Genomic DNA, 21758 nt, shown 5'->3' with positions numbered 1-21758 from the left:
GCACAGCCACGCGCGGCACCGTGCATACTCAGCTGTGAGGCCAGCTGTGCCTTTAGCCACAAGGACAGGTGACGAACGAGATGAAGGGAATTTTAGTCCTTTCCACGCTTCGTTTGTAGCCATCTGCTCGCTGACGCTCAGATTTTGTCGGTCCCGGGTGAGCTGGCACAGGCATTATCTCAAATGCCAGGATCATGTATCTGGCTGTCACACGCGTGGCTCTCATGCAATAGCTGCAAACAGGGGCATCTTGCAGATTTCATCACTTTAAATCAGATTAATCACAAGCTACTTAAAGGAAACCACTGTCTTGCTCTGGTAATGCCCATAAAGATTATACTCAACACTCCCTCACTTGCTGTCCACATTGCGCTGCCGTAGGTTATGGTGAAATGGCCAGGGACCGACCGTGTTCAGCCACAGCAGCAGCACCATTAGCTCCAAAATTCCCATTAATATACTGAGGGATCCCAGGCAGAGCAACACTAACCAAGTTACCACCTGGACTGCTGGTGGGAGAAGCAAACAGCACTGCTATCAGGAATTTTTAATTTTATCTGAAAAATAAAGAGAAGTGAGAAGATGACAACGGGAGCACTAAGTTAACCAACTGTCCGGAGAAAGGGGGATCCAGGCAACGACCACACACATTTTACTGTGCTCTCAAATTCTGCTTTTAAATGTCAGCGCCGTCAGCGCACACAGGCGCCCTTATAACATGCAACAAAGAAAAGTGCTGATGCTTGGGAAAGGCTCTGGACAAGGCTGGGGAGAGCTCATCACCACCGCCATCAGCCGACCTCCATGCAGAGCCTGGCCGTGCCACGGGGCAAGGAGCTGAGCGCTCGGCAGAGGGGACGCCGCCTCCTCGGATGAGTGCAGGAGCTGGGGACCACAATGGAGCCCCTTTTGGGGGGGGCAGGAGGAGGAAGAGGCCACAGTTAACCACAGCAGATTCAACCCTGGATTTCAAGGTCTTGCCTGAAAGACTCACCCCAACTGGCTGCAAAGGTCTTGGTCCAGCCGCCTCAAAGGGCAGCGTGGGGCTGGAGGACCCTTCCAGGTTATGAAGCCGGGACCCTCAGGGACTCAGAGACCTATGCCTTACGCTGTGCTCCAGTCTAAGCCCGATTAACAACACCTTCCCCAGCCTGAGAGCTGCCTTGCACAGTCCTGGGTGTTTGGAAACATTCAGGAGCACTACCCAGATAGAAATAAAATGCAGGGTCTGCATGTAAATCAGGATTTGCGCTTGGTCGCTCCAACACACTCGAGCCCCCTTGGCCGCTGAGCAGCTCTCTAAAAACCGTGACCGGTGCCCACTGAAGGGGCGGTGGAGAGGCCTTGGGGTGACCCTTTGAAGGCAACAAATTGAACATCCTCAATCCTCACCATGGGGCCAGGAACAGGCTCCCGCGGCTGGTCTGCACCGAGAGACACAAACACACGTGTGAACGAGCCCGGCGCCGTATGGAGGCAACACCGAGAGAAGCCGTGTACTTTGGACATTTCACCTCCAGACAGCTCGAGAAGGTGAAACGGAAACTGAGCTGTTCTCCAGCCCTGTAGACTAATGCAATAATATAAATTATGCTAAATATTAAGCACGGCTCGACATCAGACTGCTTGCTACCCAGGCTGATCTTAAACCAGCACAATACAGCCTTGGGGAAAAACCACCACTCCAAACAATCAGACAGCAGTAAAATTAACTCAAGTCAGCTGCAGAATTAGCAACATAAAAAGTGACATTCCCTAGCTGTCAGGACTGCGTTTGAACCGGGATTAAAGATGATGCAATAACAACTTCCAGGCCGCTGGAAGTAGGACAGCATGACGGGTGACAGCGCTAGCTGGCTGCTCCTTCCGTGTCACGGAACAGCTAGTCGCTTGCAAAATAGCATCGTCCTCAATCCACCCAGAGAAACCCCCCGGGACACTTCGCCACCCCAGCGTGCTTCTGCTTTAGCAGCTCCAGGACTTCCCCAAGGGACATCACAGGGTGTCACCCGAGCAGAGGTGTCCCGGTGAGCCAGGTCACACCTGGAGGAAGTGACTCTCCTGCAATGTCCCAGCCCCAGAGGTGGCTCCTGGGCCAGTGGCACATCACCAGGAGCCAGCTGCAGGGGACTGGGCAGCCACCCTCCCGCCTCGCATGCCTGGGGATGGGGCCTTGGCATGGGGCACGCTCACAAGTGGGACAGGCGCAAGACAGGGGCTTGGGGTGGCCTTAGTGGTGGGATGGGGCCAGCACAAGGAACAGGGGTGGCATTAACTGTTTGATGGGGATGGCACAAGGGTTTGGGGTGGCCTCAGCCACGTGACGGCAATGGGGTGACCCCAGCTGCGTGATGGGGACAGCCTGCGGAGACCGTCGGATCCTCTGCCGTGCCACGGCACGGGGCGCACCGACTGCGTGACAGGGCTGGGAAGGGGGTTCGGCATGGCCCCAGCAGCGGCACGGCATGGGGACGGCAGGGCGCGGGGTGCCCTTGCCGCGCCACGGAGAGCCCAGGGATGGGGCAGCGGCACGGGGTGCCCTTGAGCACGCGACGGGGATGGCACACAGGGGACACCCCGGTCCCTGCCGTGGGGTGCCCCGGCCCGCAGGGTGGGGAGGGCTCCCCCCTCGGCCGTGCCGCGGCCCGGGGCCCCCCCCCCCGCCGGCACCCACCTGCCGAGGAGGCGTCCTCCGCGTCGGAGCTGCCGCCGCTGCCTCCCTCCGGGGAGCTGCTGGGGCTGGGCGGCGGGCGGGGGGCGGCGGGCGGCGGCGGGGGGGGGCGCCGGCGGCGGCGGGGGGGCTCGGGCCAGCGCCGCCTCCAGGTAGCCCACCTTGAAGCGCTCCTCGGCCAGCGCCCGCTGCAGGCGGCGGAGGCGGCGGCGGCACCGCTCCAGCTCCCGCTCCATGGCCCGCACCGAGCCCAGCTCCATGCGGGGCGCCGGTTCTCCCGGGAACTCCGCTTGCCAGTGCCGAGCGAAGTCCGCCCGGGCCGCCTCGCCCGCCGCCATCCCCCGCGCCGGCCCGAAGTTTCCCCCCCCAACACCTCCTCCTCCTCCTCCTCCTCCTCCTCCTCGCCGCCGCCTTCCGCCCCCCCCACCGCCGCCGCGGGGCCTGACGTCGGCGCCCGCCCCGCCTCGCCTCGGCACGGCCCCGCCGGGGCGGGGAGCAGCGCTGCCGCCGCCCCCCCGCTCCCGCCGGCTGCAAACGCGGGGCAGGGAGCGGCCCGGTTACCGGCGGCTCCGCCTCTGCCGCTCCTTCCCCGGGGAGCAGCCCCGCCATAGCCGGTGGATTGCGGGAGCCCGAGCGGGGAGCGGAGCGGGGGTGCTGTATGCCCGGCCTTTCCGACCTCCCGTTCCTCCGTCCGCACCTCTGGGTCCCCCCGGGGGAGCTGGGGGACGTGGGCCGGGAGGATGCCAAGCAGGCGAGGAAGCGCCTGGTACCGGCAGCGTCTGAGCAGTTAACAAAGCGACAGCTAATGACACAAACAATCCCACGCACCGCAAGAAATCCCTTCCCGAGCCAGGAACAACCGAGCCTTGAAGGCGCGGCGTAGCTCCCGTGCCACCGAGCTGCTGCGCCCCCCGCCAGCGCGTGCCCCGGCCTTGGCTATGGAGCTCTGCCAGTCTCCCAGCCACCCTCATCCTCGGGCGGGTGATGCTCTGCCTGCCCAGTCTGTCTCGGGACGGATGGGCCTTTCCCACCAGACAGAGGGACAGGCACAAACTCACGCGATGGGCGATGAAGGCCTACATAAGGCTTTTCGCCCGCTCCGTGCCACAGCACACATGCCTGCTGCATTTGAGCTGCCAGGGCGGTGTGTGCCCCCCCCCCCCAGGCTCACTCCCACCCCATGGGACGGGGCTCCCCAACCCCACGGCAGGGTCAGCAGTTCCCTTGTGCCACGCGAGGCCCTGGGGCACAGAACCTCGCAGGGTGCTGGGGGCAGAGAGGCAGGAGCCTGCAGGCAGCACGTCCGCGGGGAGCTGCCTTCCCCTGCCTCCTCCTGGGAGCTGTGGGTGACTCACCAGCCAGTGTCCCTTGTGTCACCTGGCTGTGCCCCAGCAGGAAAAAAGCACCCTATTTATTTACCCAGGGGGCCCAGGCAGTGTTGCCACAACCGCCTCCTCCTCTCCCTCTATCACCACCCAAGAACAAGGAGCTGCACAGGGCTGGGCACCTCCCTGTGTGCCAGTCCCTGGCTGTCATGCTTCGGCACCATGGGCTCCCTCTCTGCTCTCTCCCTCCAGCACAGCTGTGCCTCCCGGTGCAGCCTTCCTGGGGAGGATGGATGGTGCTGGGACACTGCCAGGAGCTGGGCAGTCCCCCCAGCCCATGTCAGCTACCCCCTCACCACCCCATTGAGGTTTCATCACCATGAAGGGCTGTGCTCCCAGATGGCCCTGGTAGCTCTCACCTGGAAGTGGCAGCCATTTGGGGGTGCTGGGTGGACGTCAGTGGGGGGTGGCCAGTCCCCGGCCCTTTGCAGGAGCTGTAGCCCCCACTCAGCAACAGTGTTAGGGGCAAAACCACCCAAAACACCTTTGGGCTGTGGGACCCGCGAGAGCTGTGACGATGCTGCCCAGGACGGGCAGGTGCCCAGTGCTCAGCAGTGCCCCAGTCTGGTGTGACACATACTTGAGAGGTGGGGTATCCCCAGGGGTCAAACCCCTTCATGGAGGCTGGGGAGGAGGAGGAGGGGGTGCCGTGAGTGGCCTGATTTATGCGTGGCGACAGATAATTACAGCTCTTTCATCATCGGTTAGGCAGACAGACCCAGCAGAGCCTGACAACACATTTCTGGCTCCCCACCTCAGCACATAAATCTCTCCGGCACATGGCAATAAATCAGCAGGGGCTGAGGGAGCAGGGCCAGGGTAGGCGTTCCTCCTGGCCTCCCACCCTGTAATGGGCACCTAGGTAGGAAGCATCCAGGACGAGGTGGGGACGGCCCAGCAAGATGCACTAATTACAGGCGGCAGGTGGCATCCGATCACCCGTGATTTATGATCTGGCCTTGCCTGCTTCCGAGAGCTGGGGATGGATCCCTGCAGGGCCAGGGCTGCCCAGAGCCGAGATGCTGCGAACCCCTGGCAGTGCTCCCCGGCGAGCTCCTGAGGGCTGCGGGCAGGATGGGGGCAGCAGGCTCTGCCCTGCCTGGTGGGCACCTCGGGGCTGCTGCCTCCCTAAGCATCGCCCCAGTTGGGACACAGCTCTGTGCCAGCCCAGCCACCTCTGCATCTGCTCCATACTGCACCACCCACACGAGCAAAAACATCCCTGTGGCAGGCATCCACCATGCTTAGCTGGGGTTGGAACAGGCATATGGCTGAGTGGGCCCAGCGTGCACATCCTGCCGGTGTTCAGGCATCCCGAAGAGCCTCTTGCTCCTGAGCAGGCTCACTATGTAAGTCAGTGGCCAGGCGAGCATCCATGCCTGGGCAGAGGAAGACCAGAAGGCCACTGGGGAGAACAAGAGGGCCATAGTGAGCACAGGTGAGTGCTCAAAAATATTTGCAAGCTTCACCTCCCTTTGAAGTCTTGCTGCCTGGTCCTCCCCTCTCCCTGAGGCCCCAGCTCCTGATTTATTGGGTTCCTGGAGCAGAGGCACCTAAATTAGCTCCGACTTCAAAGAGCCAAGAGAGGAGAAGGGCAATAGACAAATAGCCCCCCGCTAATTGTGGCTATTGATCAAACATGAACCAGGACAATCAGATAGGAAGGGCTGGATCAAGGGGGGCATATTCTCCCAGAGGCTCTGCTTCTCCGTGAGTCACCCCAACAATTTGTCAGACCCACTCCTGGGCCATTTTTCAACACATTACCCCTTGCACAGGAAGGCATTTAGCGACTGCTCGCTAATGAAATGATGGGCAAACATACATGGCGGCCCCGCGCTGCACAGAGGACAGGGACCTGGCCCTCCCTATGGCCTCTGGCCCCACTGCACCTGGCAAGTCCCTCCATCCCGCCAGCTTGGGGATGCAGGGAACAAGGAGCTGCTTTTATTTTCATCTTCCCCAGAGTAAGTGCAGGGCAGGCCGGGCAGCACCAGCCCAGACAGCTCTGCCCCCAGGCTCCCCGCAACTGGGAAGGGACAGGAAGGCTCTGGAGGCAGGTAGCACTTTAGCTCCTTTATCACCTGCCCCAATCCCCCCTGCCACATTCCTGCTTCCTGCTCCGCAGGGCAGAGGCGTACCAAGCCCCACGCATTCCTTTGCTGGCTCCTGGGGGGATGCTCCTGCCCAGGCACCCACCTACCTCTGTACCCACGGATGCTCCCAGCTCACCGGGGTGCAGCTGCGTGGAGCAGCCCTAAGGCACCCTCTCAAAGGCAGCCCAGTGCTCCAGCCCCGTTCCTGGGGCAGGAGTAATTTTGTCTTCTCCTGCACCCATGCAGAAGACTCACTGCTTTCCTCAGGAACCTCATCGCTCCGTGCCTCAGTTTCCTCTAGCTGGGAAATAACAGAAATGCTGCAGCATCAGTGGGTGTGGGGGAGCAGAGCCTGAGCCCCACGCCAGGGTGGTGATACCCCACAGGGCTGTGCCCCACAGCACTCTATAAAACCCGAGGATAACCTGGCCCAGGCTGAGCCGCCTAATGTAGGAGAGGGTAGAGCAGCCTGAGGAACTCTTGCAGTGACCAAATGCTTAGCAAAAACTGAAGCAACTGCTGCATGTGGTTGCTCGGTAGAGGTGCTTCCCCTCCCCGGGGCCTGTGAGCATCCCACCAGCAGCTCTGGGCACCCCAGCACCAGTGGCCCACACTCCAGCCTGTCACCGTGCTCAGGAGCAGCCCCGCGGGCAGAGGCCAGGCAGGGCTCGCCCTGTGCCTCTCCGCAAGGCAGCACACCTGCAGGCAGGTGAGGAGGGTCGGGAGGGAGCCACGTGACGAGCCCCGCCGTGGGGTTTTTAGAGGCGGCTGGATGTCCCTGGAGGAGTGTCTCCCACACCCCGCAGGAGGCAGGACGGCAGCAGCAGCACCTCTCACGCTCCCCTGCACCGCGGCCATGTCCGGAGCAGCCGCGGGGAAAGGCACAGTGCCAGAGCCTGACAGCTCGGAAGAGGAGCTGGAAGCGGGGGGCGCACCCCAAGCATGCTACAGGCAGGGTCTGTGGGTCCCCCAGAGCAGGGAGGCAGCCGCCCACCTGGGCGACACCGAAGGGACGAAGGTGAGGAAGAGGAGCAGGCCGGTGCGCTCCAAGGCCAGGAGGATGGCTGCCAACGTCAGAGAGCGCAAGAGGATCCTGGACTACAACCAAGCCTTCAATGCCCTGCGGCTGGCCCTTAAACATGACCTCGGTGGCAAAAGGCTTTCTAAAATCGCTACCCTCCGGCGAGCCATCAACAGGATCACAGCTCTGTCCCTGTCCCTGCACGGCGCCGGGCGCTGCTGGCCCTGCACCCACTCTGAGTGCTGCGGCCGGCCCGGGGTCCCTGTGCAGGAGCCGGGGACGAAGGCCAGCCGCCCCCAGCTCCCCTGGCAGCCTGGTTACGCAGGCGCTGCCAGCTTGCCGCGCTGCCCTCCATCCCCTCTCTACGCCGTGTTTTCCCCCGAGAGGCAGCTCCATCACTACGAGAGCCTGAAGGAGGATTGTTCTGTGCCCAGCCCTGTCTATTGCTCCAGCGGGACCCACCACCCCGGGCTGCGAAGCGCCTGCCAGCAGAGATACACAGGCAGCCTGCAAGACCCCCTGGCCGGGGCGGTCCCCTGGCAGCTGGGCTATTGCCAGAGCTGGGGACACCAGCAGTGCCTCCCCATCCACTGACCTGCAGGGCTGGGGTGGCGAGACAGTGCCAGGAAGGTAACACATCTGTGGGACAGACGGGGCGAGTGGGAAGGGACTGTTGCGTGAGAGAGAAGTGCTGCAGGATGCAGAGCTCAGCTGCGATGCTGGTGAGAGCCGTGAGCCCCCGACATGCTGTACGGGACCCCAGCACTGCCCGGCTGTGGCTTTCCGCTCTGCGGGAAAACTGGAGAAGGTGGGAATTCCTCTGGAAGTGCCAGTTCTGCTTCTTGTTGCGAGGTCTCACTGCTGCAGATTGTCACTGTTATTTATTCTCTCTTGCTTGCTCTGTGAGAAAACATGACTTAAAAACCCAACACCAGGGCACTGGCTGTTAATATGTGTGGGGTGGACAGATGGGCCGTGGGGATCACGCCAAAGCTCCTGGCTGGCTGGTCGCTGTGGCTCCCGGTGAAGGAGAGGAGCAGAAGCGGGAAAGGTTAGTGCCCTGGGACTTTTGATGCTAAGCTCATTGGTGCAGATGTTTGTGCCCAGCAGATTTGCGAGGACAGGCTGGGAGGGGAGGCAGGGGTTGGCTTTCATAAAACGAACCCATCCGTTTGCGCTTTCCTCCTGATCGCAGCAAAGTGGGACAGGCCAATAGCATGCTTTTCCAGCCGTGGGGAGGAAGGAGAATTTTACTAAAAAGGCCCCTTTGGCCCCTTCCCTCCAGCTCAGCAAGCTCGGACTCGCTGAGAGGGCTCCCTTCTGCCCTGGGCTTAGCAACCTGGCATTGCTACAGGAATCAGGCAGGGTTTTACTGCTGCACACGACAACTGGCAGATTTTTGGACAGGGCAAATCATATTGCATGATTCCTGCAGCGCTGAGCCCCCGCAGAGCTCCTCCAGCCCTTCCCCTCCCACTCCAGTGCTCCCACCCAAGCTCCAGCACTTGCTGCCAATGCCCCAAGGGCAGTCTGAGCTCTTTCCCTGCTGGGCTGGGGTGGGGAACATGCTGGAACAACCACCTCAACATCCCTGCTCCAGTGTGCCAGTCCCTCCCCAGGGTCTCCTCCTCCTCCCTCAATCCCCAGGTGGGACAAGGGAACTGGGAAATGAGCTGAGGAAAGCCAGCAGCAGCCAGGAGAGAGAGCTCTTTGCTCAGCAATGGATCCTCTTTAAAGTGCTGATGGTGTGAGGTATCTTGGCTTTCATCTCCCACAGCTGTCCCCCTGTCAGGAGAAGGCCTGCAGCGATGTCCACTGACGGAATCCTGCTCCTCCCAACAGCATCCCTGCGCTGGGCGGTTTCCCCTGCTCTGGCTCTCCCTGGAGCAGCGTGTGCCCCTGCTCTACCCATCACACGGTGGGGGGTGAGAGCCCTACAATAACAGCATTCAACAAAGGTTTAAGAGAAACCCAGCCATAACCCAGGTGTAAACCCCCCCTCCTTCCATCCAAATTTGCATCTCCAGGTTTTTAGCTTTGGTGGCAAGGCAGATGGAAGCAGATGGCCAGAGGGGCAGAAACGGGGGAAGGCATAATAACCCTGTGAGACCCCTCTGAGGCAGGGTCACCCTGCTGATCTCAGTTTCACGTGTACAAAATGTGGCTCCTAATTCTGTCCCAGGGGAGGCAGGCTCTGTGTGGTGTTGGTCAGCAGGCCCCGGGCGGTCCCAGGCTCCTTGTGCACCTCTTGGAGAGGCAGAAGGTGCTGGGTGTGCCCCGTAGATGGCACTCACTGCCAGGGAAATCCCTGACAAATTTGGAACGGGAGCATAATACAGAATGGGTGGAAAACATCCATCTTTGCCAGGCATCCAGGCTCTGTGGGTTGTTTTAGCCCTCCCTCCTGCCCCTTGCAGCATCCCCCACGCCCAAGGATGCTGTTATTCGCTTTACAGCACGTAACCCACCCCTGCACCTGCACCCTTTCTCCTTTGCAGGTCCTATGGAGGGATGCAGTGTCTGCCACCGATCCGGTACCCCCGTCCCCGGGATCACCGGTGCGTTGTGAGGGCAGGGCAAGCTCAGCACAGCGTGCGGGGGGCTCCTCTCGCCCTGTGCCCGGGGCTGATGCTTTCCCAGAGCAGCTGGAGCCAGGAGCACGGCCGGGCACCCCAACACCGCCCAGGGCCTGGGCTGTGCCGCGTGTCCCCCCGCCTGCCCGGGGAAAGCTTTTCCGCCAGGAGGGAGCCAGGGGCAGCAGGGCTGGGTGTACCGGCACCCAGCACAGGGCTACCCTCGGCATCCCGCGGCTCCTCCGGGGCTGGAGGCGCGCCCCGAGCCCCGCCGGCACTGGCGGAGCCCGTTCGGGGGCTCTCCCACCTCGCTATGGCGGAGCGGAGCGCCCGGGAAGAGCGGGAGGGGACGATGGGGAGGAACAGAGCCTGGGGCAGGGGACACCCCGCCTTTCCCACCGCATCCCCCCCCCGGGGGCAGCGGCGGCGCCGCCTGCACCGGGTCGGGCGGGGGCGGAGAAGATGGGGGGGTGGGGGAACGGGACGGGGACATCCCGGGGGCGGTCCGCGGCCCCGATCCTGCCCCGGGGGCCGAGCCGGGCTGGCCCCTCCCCCGGCACGGCCTCCCGGGGGGCGGCGGGCCCCGAGCGCAGAGCGGCGGCGGCGGGGCGCCCTCGGAGCCCGCTCCGCCGGGCCATGGCGAGCGGCGGCGCCGCGCCCGGGGGCTCGGGCTCGGGCTCGGGCTCGGGCTCGGGCTCGGGCTCGGGCTCGGGCACGGCGCTGCCCACCCGCTTCCACGAGACCGAGAAGCTGCTGGCGACGACCGAGTGCCGGGAGGAGAAGGGCCTCCGCTGCTCCAAATCCTTCACGGCCGCCTTGCCCGGCGAGGCGGAGCGCAACGGGCACGGGCTCGCCTACAAGTCGGTGTCGGTCGGGCACCTGGAGGCGGCCCCGCTCTCGCCGTCCCGGCTCAGCCTGGGCAGAGCCTCCTCCACGGCCACCAGCACGGCGGCACCGGAGCAGGGCCGCCCGCGGGACTACCTGGTGCTCGCCATCTTCTCCTGCTTCTGCCCCGTCTGGCCCATCAACGTCGTGGCTCTCGTCTTCTCCATCATGGTGAGTGCGGGGACCGGCGCCCTCCCCCCCACCCCCTGCCCGCCGCCCCCGACGGCCGGAGCGGGGCCGGGAACGGGCGGCCCCGGAGCTGTCCGCGGTGCTGCACCGGCGGGCACCGGGCGCGGCGGGGCGCGGGGCGGGAGGAGCCCGCACGCCTCCCGCAGCTCCGCCGGGCGCTCGGCTCCCGCAAGACGCTCCGACCGGGGGCCGGAGCGGGTTCTCCGAACCGTCGGGGACTCCCGGTAGAGCCGGTGCCCGAGTCCGGGACGACTGGTGGAGAGGCGGTGGGATGGAGGGGGTGGCCCGGGATTTGGGGGTGGGATCCGGGAGCACCCAGGGCAGGGCTCCGGGAAGCCCGGTCCCTGCCGCAGGCAGCCGTCCAGAGCGGCTCGATCACCGGGCTTCCCCGGGAAGGAGCTGCGAGGCGAAGAAAGGACAAGGAATCTCCCCCCCGCACCTCCCAGCAGCCGAGCCCAGCCCTGCAGCACTGGGGAGACCCTGGCTGGGGGCTGGTTCCTGTCCTCAGACACTTCAAAGGGACGGGCTGCACCTGCAGCTCTTCTAGTTGCCCTGGAGAAGCAAATTTATCCCTTACAAATGCACCTCAGCAAATACACCAACACCAGAGCAGGGGAGAATAAAGCCAGCCATCCTCCCACCCATCCCAGGTCCAGGTGGCTCTGGCAGAACAGCCCTGCAAGTACGGCCACCTCCTTACCCATCAGGATGTCCCACGGCTTTACAGCCCCCGGGCACCTTTACGCCCTGAATTTGCAACAGAGGCAAATCTTTTCTTTGAGAATCAGCTCAGGGAAAGCAACTACCTGCTCACCCCACAGAAATACACTGAGGGGCACCTGCAGCCAGCACTTCCCCCAAAACCACCACCAACTTGAAGACAGACGCTGGCAGTTGCCACAGAAAGCCCTCTAGAGAGACCAGTTTCCATTTTGAGGAGGAATCATCATTTCTGCCAGTGCCAGCTGTCATCTGCATAGTACAGTTGCGTGGCAGAGCCTGTTTAGGCAGCATACAGGGAAGCCAGCCAGCCTTGTTTGGCTTTGTACTGCAACGAGAGGGAAAGCAGCTGGGTATTGCATATCCATGGTAATAAACAAGGTCTCTCACGGGGATTTTCCAACCACATTAGCCATAAGGCAAAATAGATTCTCACACTCTCCCTTGCAGGCGTTAGAGCCTTCAGCTCGGTGGGGGTGTGCCTTGGGCCACACAAGCCCCGTGGAGTAGAAGAATAAATAGTGAAAAAAGAGCAGGAGTGAGTCAGTACTGCTAGATGGCGAGGTACCGGTGTGTATTTAGTGTGTTAAACACAAAGGGAGGCAGGACCAGCAAGGCAATAAGACTATTAAGCTGCCCTCTGCTTCCAAGGTCCTTGACAGCATCTACCAGAGCCCACCCAGAGCTGGGGAAGGGGAAGCCCGACCCCAGCCCTCTGGGGATGCACACTCGGATGCAGGAGGCGCACTCGGATGAGCTTGTTCTCCAGAACAAGGTTTCTAGCACACCCAGCATGTTAAGTAGCTAGCGCACATCCTCCGGCCCCCTCACAGCTGCCCCTGCACTCCCTGTCCCATGGGACACTTAATTTATTTCTGCCCTTTCTAGTCCTGGCCATGCCTATACCATTACACCCGGCCCCACCAGTCAGGGACCCCTGCACGGTGCCTGGGGAGTGGGACGAGGAGCGATCCCTGCTCCGTGCCGACCCTGGGGAGCCAGGAAACATCTGGCTGGGTCCTCCTGCCAGCAGGAAGAGCTCCTGGGGCATCAGCTGATGTTTCCACCTGCTTACAGTGGGGAGGAATTTAGTTCCCAGTGGCCCCCGAGGCTCCTGCAGGCTTAGGACTCCCCGCAGCATAAAACCCAGAAGTGCCTGATCACGCACAAGTCTGAGCAGGAGCCAGGTTTTCACGATTCCCGGTGCCTGGGGCGGGGGCAGGGGGGCCTTTCCACAATGTGCTGATGTTCCTTTAGCTCTGCAATTGTATTTTTCTTTCCTAAGTCAATGCTTTTTGCACATGAAAGCTTTTTTCTGTGTAATAAGCAGCAACCAGAGAGGAAAGCAAATGAATGCTTTTGGGTTAAGTGTCTCATAAATCATTTTTCAAAAGCTGCTCTCAGATCCCAGCAGGGCCTATGGCCAGAGGTGGAAAAAATATCTGCTTTAGCCGCCAGCTTGTTCCAGATAACACTGGTCTTGTGGAAACGAGTTACCTGGCGGCTCCTCCGCTGACCTTTGGATGTGATTTCTTGACCAAGCGAGGACCTAGCTGCACTGAGGGGTTTGGGTCCCTCCCCAAGCCGGAGAGCAGGGCCGATGGACACAGGGGCAGCGCAGCCCCGTGGGACCCAGCTCAGAGGAGGGCAGGGCTGGGTACCACACACACACACACTGTATTGCTGGTATTGAGTCCCTTCCCCTTTGTACCAAAATGGAAGGAAGAAGCAGAGAGGTCACTTACCAGCCTACAAAACTCTGAACAAATGAAGTGACAGAGAACGGTAGATCCAGCCAGAACCAGCATAAAGTAATGCCAAGGGCAATTCTGCGCAGCAGTTGGTGTCCGAAATAAGTATCATCGTTCCTGAAAGATGTGTGGGAAGTCAAACCATCCTTACCCATTTTAAATGGCACAGTCATCCGTCTAAGTCTGATGTTGACTTGTACCTCTCAGAATGTTTTCTTAAGCAAAATGCAAGTGTCGAGGACTAATGATTTATTCTGAGTAACTGGTGGAAGGCAGCAGAGTGCATCCAGAGCCCGTTCATAAATTGGGAAAGATTGCGGGGAAGAGGAGGCGACGATTCGTCTTCTCTGTCCCTGGGACTAGCACAGAAAAGTAATTGCCTTCATTTGCAACAAGACAGCTTAGGTGATTTATTATGGAAAAAAAACCCCTCTGAACAGTAACTTGAACAGACAACAGTTTGAAAACAGGTAAGATTAATCACTCTTTTGAATCACCCAGACTTACCTGGCCCCACCGGTGCTGCGGTGCAGCGTGCCCTTCCAGCCCCACTTCTAGGGTCCTGCAGATTTCCTAACGCTCCGCTGTCATACGGAGTCCCTTGGCACACACGCAGTGACTCAGTCCCCCGTAGCCCTCAAGCCTTTATGACATATTCTGCCTCAGCAAGTCTCAATTAATAAACAAGATGTTCATATTTTTATGTGGAAAGCAAAGCGCAGGGTTAGTGATACTAGAGAGCTATAATCAAACCGTTCCATGCCGATGAATAATATATGTACAGTAACAAATGCTTGCTAAACACTCCTTGCCAATGTGTTTTTCATAATTGTTTGGGGTAAATGAGCAGTAAACACTTCCAGAAGCTGTAGTGATAAATATATCATATCCATTAGCCTATATATTTTCCCTATAAGACAGATAAAATGGCATATTTCACTGCAATCTAACCCACACCCTGCAAAAATATTACACTTGTTACAAAAATTCAGCGCCTAAAAATCCCAGATGTTGGAAGGTGCCAGTGAGCAGGGCAGGGGTCCTGTCAGTCCCTGGGCTGCCGCGTTCTCCCCATCCCTTGCCACCAGCCCACGAGGCTTCATCTTGTCACCTCCTGTTCTGTAATAAAAATAGGCTCTTGGCTGCATCCCATAAATTCTGGATGTTGTCTGTCAAACGTGCTGCTGAGACCAGAAGAAACAAGTTCTTGAGCTCTCTTGGCGTCAGCAGTGGGGACGTTGTCGTACGGGGCGGCACGTGAACGGAGCGGGACGTTTGCAGGGGTGCAGTGGAAGCAGCCGGCTGTTTGAGGGTCCGCTGTGTTATTTACATGGTGATACAAACTAAAACGAGTACATGGAAACCTTCAAAGCTGCATTTTACCTGCCCGAGCACTATGGAGCAGCAGCCAGCGTTCAGCCCAGGTGGGGCTGGGGCCCTTTCGGTCATGGTACTGCCAAAAGGGTAGTGGTATTAAAGCAGGATGAACGGGAAATGGGGTAGTAACATCAAGTATTTGTTCATCTGAATTCTCAGTGATGTTTCACAGTTGGTGCTGGAGCTGTGCTGGGCCTCACGATTCTTAATTTTCTTTTCTTTTTTAAACATTTGACAGGGGGTCCTTTCCAGTGCAGTTGTTGTTTGAGATAGACATTTTTTGAGAGGAAAGTGGGATTGTTTTAACACACTTCCACCTTTAACTCTTTTTAACTAGTGTATTTATTTTTTTAACTCGGATTTTCCCCACTTTTAGCAGCCACACTCCAAAGGGAGGAGCCAGCATGTGGCACAGGGCTGCGGGGAGCTGCTGCCTCTGCAGCCTGCCCCAGATCTCCCTCTTCTCCTGAAACCCGCCTCAGCCCAGGCGGCGTGGCTGGAGGCAGGCTGGGGAAGAAGCCTTTAACCCACGTAAAAATGTTAAATACTTAAAAGCACCTCTAGAGAAAGAGTAACTGCCTCAAGGCAGTAAAGTGTCTACAAAACCCTGTCCCCAGTGAGGTCGAGGGGATTTTTGCCTGACTCCTGTGCTGGATCAAGGTGATGGACTTGTGTGCTGGGCTCCCTCCTCCTTGCCCTGGTCTCTCCACCCAGCCTGTGTCGCTTCTCTTTGCCCCCTCTCCAAGCCTTCCCAACCAGGTGAAAATGTTACTGATGGACCTTAAAACTCCTTATCCAATTTCCCTCCCTCCCAAACCCCTTGGCAATGGGTTTCATGGGAGGCAGAAGGGCTCTGCATGAATTCTGGAAGGCTTTTCAGTCCAGAGAGCTGCACTAGTCACAGACCGTCTGCCTCTTCCCGAGCAGGGAGCTCCTGTTTTGCTGATGGAGGGGCTCCAGCCTCTCCACCGCACACAGAGCGAATGCTGACGCACGGTGAGTAATTTCACCATAATAACCTCGCCGTGGTAGTGCACAGCTGCCCTTCTGCTAAGTGCTAGGGCCTCCCTCAGCCAAGTGCAGGAAGCCCAGCACACTCGCTCCGGCAGGCTGGGGAGCACTTTGGGCTCTTCTCGCAGCAGTAATGCTTCTCCCTCACCAGGAGCTCTTACTTTCAGTATTTTTTCACTTGGGAACCAAATGATTGCCAAGTACCAGAGCAAGAAACAAGATTGGTCCTTATTTAATCGCTTACTCTCAAAGTTTACGATGCATCTGTGTATTATACTTTTTCTGATGAGCTGTGCTTGGTCTTCAGGTTGCTGTGTGTGCTTGGCACAGGTGGTGGCTTCTCTTGCTCAGCACAGGGCAGTAAGAGCTGGCGCTGAAGCTCAGAGGAGTCAGGCACCAGCTTCACCCTCACAGCCCCACCAGGCACCAGGCAAGGTCTTGGTGAGCCCATGAGCGTCCACTCTTTTGTCTCTCCTGTTTGGGTGTGAGCCCGGATCCTGCTCGGCCCACCCAGCCCCTTGCAGCTGTGGCCCCGGCAGCACTGCTGGGCAAACCCTGGGGAAGCTTCACTAACCGCCCCCCGGAGATGCCCCCAGGGTCTGGATCTCTGCCGAGCCCATGGGTGGCCAGCCCTGGCTGAGCAGCGAAAAGCAAAGTTTCCAAGGAAAGCTCCAAGCTGTGTTGCCATCCACCCTCGGTTGCCACTTGTTCCCAAAGTCAAGGACTGCTGCAATTTATCCCACCAAGAGCCTCCCATTAAGACGCCGGCGCCCACCAACATCAGCACCAGGCAAGTCCTGTTCTAGCTCCAGCTCTTGGGGGTCTCTCGTCATCCCTTAGGAGTGCACACACAATAATTTCCAGGCACTTACTAGTGCCTTCCCCCATCCCATTCCTCAGCCCTGCCACAGCCAGGGAGCCCTTTCTTTTAGTAACAGAGCAGAGGAAAGCTTTGAAGCCTGAAAAAATCAATAGAGCAGCAGAGGAAATCACAATGGAACTAGAAGCAGAATAGAGAAGCTCTATGGACTATTCCTTCCCTCCCTAGAGCGCACACAAGAGCAGGGATTCACTGTAGGTGGACGGCATTTAAGAACAGAGACGGTGAACACAACCCATCTATATTGATGCAGAAATTCAGGGTAATGCAGAGGCACCAAAGCTCGCCCCATCGCAGGATGAAAGCCAGCAGTTACTGCCCGCATTACCCAAGCCCGTTCCTCTCGCACACACAGCGGCCAGCAAAGAGGCCACAGCCCGCTTTGGAAATGTCACTGCTCTGGGTTTTTTTCCCAGTTTGTCAGCGATAGTTAAACTTGCAGCATACATCGCTTCTCAACACATAAATTTGCAGATGACAGAGGCAGAATGTTTTTCCTGCACACGAGCTGCAGACGTGCAGTGGTACCCCTGGGGGACGCAGTCCCGTAGAACTGGGCTGCTCTGGGGGCTGAGGTCGAGAATGTCAGGGCTTTCCATGCAAAAGTCAGAGAGGGGCTGCTGCTGGCCGGGGCCGTGCTGTGCCTCCTGTCCCACGCCGGGGCTATTTCTTTGTCACTCCAACAAAAGACAGACTCGAGCCAGTCCAGCTCCTACCCGGGGCAAGCAGAACAGCGTCCCAGGTGGGCTTCTCCGGGCACGTCTGTTTAGCAGGACCACAGGTTGTCCAAGCCATGGGGTCACGGAGGGGATACACGTGCCACACGAGAGCCGGGAGGGCAGACCCAGCAGCTCTCATTCTGGGGACTGCAGCCGGCGAGTCGCCCCCGAGCTGCGGCCGTTCTCAAGAGCCTCTCTCTGTGTTTCCCCCCCAGTCGAGGAACAGCGGGCAGCAAGGGGACATGGACGGAGCCCGGCGACTCGGACGCATGGCCAGGCTGCTGAGCATCGTCTCCATTATCCTGGGGACCATCATCATCGTGCTCTACATTTCACTCAGCGTCAGAGGTAACCTCTCCTTCTCTTTTCCCCAGCCCGGCTAGAGCAGGAACCTCACGCGACTCCTGTCTGCAGCCCAGTATAGGATACACCTGCCCACCCCCCCCTAGGGCAGGTGGTGCTCCATTCCCACCCCGGCTGCAGTGGTAGGGCACTAAGCACCTGTACAGTCCAGGCTGGTTTGACCATCACCAGCTACACACATGCAAAACTCCCTGGAGAACGGGCTCCTTGCAGGAGCAACACACGCTGTTCAAATGACCAGAATGAAGAGTCCCCCCGTGCTGCCCCACAGCGCAGCGGTGACCATACGAGGTCCCTCTGGTGAAAGGTCAAGCCCTGGCAAAGGCTGCGGTGGGTTTAGCGGCGTGTAGTGGGGTGAAAACTGAAGGGTTAAAGGACACAAATCGACCTGCCCAGAAATGCAATCCCAAAACGTTTGGGGAAGCTCCCAAACACAAACCCTCCTGCCCAACCAGCATGACCAGTATGTGGCTCAGGCAAACGGGAACCTCAGAAACACACACAGCCCAAACCGAGCGCACAAGGCAAACATCTGTGACTACTGGAAACTGCCCTAAGACTCTCTTTATTTTACAGTTTCCTAGAAGACGTTTTAGCATGCAAATACCTCGAAGAGGAGGAAGACAACTTTCCTTTTGGGGTTTTTACTTTCAGCCTTGCAACAAAAAATTGTCACAGTTTAGGTGGGCAGCCCTGGACAGCCTGCTCTGGAGCGCCGTCCGAAGGAACGCATGCTTCTACTTCACCGCCTCTTGGAAATGAGTTTGTACAAGTGATGGGATAAGTAAAAACATCGCAAGAAGGAATGGGAAAGGATATCAGATGCCGAGCGGAGAGGAGAAGGGGGAAATCCACTACCTCATTCCCCTCCAGCAAAACTCACGGAGCGGGGAGACAACAAAAGTACAAGAGGAGGAGAGAGTTTCAAGAACGAAACATATTTTAAAAGAAAAATCTAAGGCGAGAACAGGACATTTTGAGGAATCTTCCTGAGAATTTTGGCACAAGTCCACTGAATTTTTGGGGGGTTGTTGGTTTTTAAATCATCAAGTTCTCTGTCTCTACAAAAAAAAAAAAAACAAACCACCAAAAAAAACAGAGCTCAAACTGCCGTCAGGAGCTGAGAGCTGTTCCATGGAGGAGGAGGGAGAGCAGAGCTGCAGCAGGACCACAGCTCTGCTCCAAACGGAATGCAGCCACGAAAGCTGGAGGATGTGGTGGGTGCTTTTGTATTTTTGATGAAAAAAAAAAAAAAAAAAAGAGACAATGACCATTTGCATGCCTTTGGGAATGTTCTCCATGTCTGTTCCTACAAGCTCTTTCACCACTTAGGGCAGATCTCAGAGCTGGCAGGGCAGGATGTTGCTGCATGAGAGCGCCAGGCTCCTCCTCACCCTGATCCCACGGTGGGGTTTTTAATGGAAGGAAAAAAAAATCATGCTTTCTCTGTGAACCCACACATTTCTCTCTCTGTGCCCCCAAAGTGAGGTTAATCCTCAGGGAGCTGAGAAAAGAGCTGTACCAAAGCACAGAGAGCCCGTTCTACCCACTTAGGCATTTATGTCACGTCATGTCCATCACACCAAAGCCTCAGCATAATCCAGCCCCCGTCACTGTCAGTGCTCATCTCCCCGACCCTTTTGGGCTTCAGGTTAGGGCCCTCCAGGAGATTTTCAGAGGTGCGGAGGAGTTTAAGATCCCCGCTCCTGTCCCTGCACCCCTCACATGCCCTTCTCCCCCTCTGAAAATCTCCAGCATCCCCGGAGCTGGCTGGGGTCAGTTCCACAAGTAGTATTATTTTTTAATGTTTTATATTTAACATAACAAGAAAATAGACTTGGCTCCTCCTGATCTGCCTATAGGTGCCCCGCCACGTCTTCCACAACACGCGGCTCCTCATCCGTGTCCCGTGGGATCTGATCTTGCCAGGCTCCCTCGAGCCTCCGTCCAGCCCCGTCCCCTCCCCTGCCCTTGCCGCAGGTTGTTACTGGGGTTGGTCCTCTCTCTGGCCACCCAGACTATGCAAAGTTTCATCGCCTGTTATTTTATTCAGGCTTTGTAGATGGCTTCTGGCCATATCCATTGGCTCTGTATTAGCTGAGCCTCTCTTTTATCAAAACTTTGCGGTCACAAGTACACGGCCAAGAGCTGCACTCCCCGGCCCTTCTGCTGTCTCCAGCTGACAGCCTGGGACCCAGAAATATGGACTGCCCTGAGAAATGAGGTGCTTCAAGGCACTTCTGCTCCCTCCCATCAGTCTCCTGAAAAAAAAACCCCAAAGCTTAGACCAAATTTAATGCTTCTGAGGGCTTGTCTACATGGAGAATCTGCCGCACGACACCCAGCATGGCAAACGCTTGGCACTAACTTCTTCTCTGGAACACGTGAGTGGGCACGTGTGCGCGCGGGGTTAGCGCAGGGCAGCGGTCCACGGTAAAGCCACGCTGTAGTTACTCATGGGCAAAGCCGTGGGAATTGCCGTAAAAATTCTTGTCACCTGTTTCCTTTTGCCAGGCATTGTTTGAATCCAAGGGGGGAAGAAAGCCAAATGCCCTAGACATACTGTTAACGTTTTTCTCTACATTAAAAGGGATTCCAGGGACTCACAGCAATAGTGCATCACTACAGCACTTTCTGGAGCTCCATTCCCACCCACCCTTTTGCCAGCGCTTTATTACAAACTATTGGCTTCTAAAATGGACCAAATTTGCAACCTTCCTTTTGCAATTCATTATTTTTTTGGTGAGGGTCAGCAAACAGGGGCCACTGAGCGTGGCTGGGTGTGAGCTCCCACCCACCACCGCTGCCAGGGCGCCCCTTGGCACCAGAGCTCTTCCTCCCGAGCTCATCAGAAACCCTCCCTTGGAGATTCCAGCTCTCATCTTACGGTCAATGCCATCCCATCAAATCCCCCAAACGTTTTCTCCTTTATCACTTGAACCCAAAACCTGCTTGCTGGGAACCGCGCGTTATTTTTTTGGAGAGACGGAAGGGCCGTGCTGCCCCTCCGTGCATCCTCTGCCCTTTGCTCTTTGAGCTGCTGAAATTCGGCTTATGGAAAGAGCCGAGCAAGCTCCTCCTTGGGCAGGAAGAGCCGGCATTCAGGGAACACTGCTGCGATGACTTATAGTACTTGAGAGCGCCAAGTGTTTATTAAGAAAGAATTTAAATGCTCTTTTATCATTATATAAAGCCTTTCATCTAAAGTGCTTTACCACATTTAAAGGATTAAACCTTGCCACCCCCCACGAGGCGGGTTAGCGTTACGCTGCTCTAATCGCACGGATGGCAAAGTTGCTCAGAGGCACCGTCCTGCTCCAAAAAGAAACCTGTTTTTCTTTCTCCTCCTTAATAGAGCTGTGTATGAATACAGAATTCCCTTGAATCTGGTTTTTCCAAAGGGATCTTGGCAAACACACACTAACAAATGGACCGGGGTTCCTGCAGCCGTAGGAACGAGGGGGCTTTGCGAGGCAGCTGCAGTGGTCCTTGCCAGGAGAAGTCCCAGGTGGGACTTCACCCAGGCTGGTGAAGCACAGAGCAGTAGAGATACCAGAATGCATCTGAATGCAGGAGAAGGCAGCAGCTTTCCCAAAAAAACCCCACGGTGATGATTTACTGCACGCATCCAAACGTGGTTTGTGCCTCCTGCCTTAGCCTGTATCACCAGGCTGCTGAGGCAATTGCTTCTCCTCTCACTATTAAGTATAATAAAAAAGAAAAACCAAGTCACTTCAATTCCTTTCATCTTTAATCTTCTTTCTGATTAGATACAATTGCACTCTTGAATACAGCTTTTTGGTTCTTATCCTGCACTTAAATCCAGGGGAAAGCCTCTAGTTACTCCTGACAAAATATTTTCTCTGTTTGTAACCTGGCTCTCCCGTGCTAAACAAGCTCCCCAGGGTAAAAGTCTCTTCCCCCTGCTCCCCCCAGAACTTCCCCGTACATTTTGCAGCCTGATATTTTGCAGAGGTTTTGCCACTAGATCCTCGCTCGCCGCATCACGCACGGCGTTACCCCAGCTCAGCTGCCTGATCGGCCCTTTTGGGTGCGTTAGCAGGCGTTGCTGAGCCCCCAGCCCTTGACGTACACCTCACCTGTGGCTGCATTCGGA

At 57.8% G+C, this 21758-nt stretch overlaps 2 protein-coding genes across 2 annotated transcripts; both read left to right on the top strand.

Moving 5' to 3' along the window:
- Positions 1–7008: 7008 nt before the first annotated feature.
- BHLHA9 (basic helix-loop-helix family member a9) lies at positions 7009–7775 on the top strand. The gene has a single exon (XM_075113475.1). It carries the CDS (start codon positions 7009–7011, stop codon positions 7765–7767), a length of 759 nt encoding a protein of 252 aa, XP_074969576.1. The 3' UTR covers positions 7768–7775.
- A 2539-nt stretch (positions 7776–10314) lies between these two features.
- Positions 10315–18882, top strand: TRARG1 (trafficking regulator of GLUT4 (SLC2A4) 1). Its single transcript, XM_075113136.1, has 3 exons — positions 10315–10802; positions 17494–17626; positions 18218–18882. Exons 1-3 carry the CDS (start codon positions 10383–10385, stop codon positions 18223–18225), a joined length of 561 nt encoding a protein of 186 aa, XP_074969237.1. The 5' UTR covers positions 10315–10382; the 3' UTR covers positions 18226–18882.
- The last annotated feature ends 2876 nt before the right edge of the window (positions 18883–21758 follow it).

Source organism: Phalacrocorax aristotelis, chromosome 18 (assembly GCF_949628215.1).
Source record: "Phalacrocorax aristotelis chromosome 18, bGulAri2.1, whole genome shotgun sequence".
Classification (NCBI taxonomy): Eukaryota; Metazoa; Chordata; class Aves; order Suliformes; family Phalacrocoracidae; genus Phalacrocorax; species Phalacrocorax aristotelis.
The sequence above is the reverse complement of the archived record's forward strand: the minus strand, read 5'-3'. Positions and strand labels throughout refer to the sequence as shown.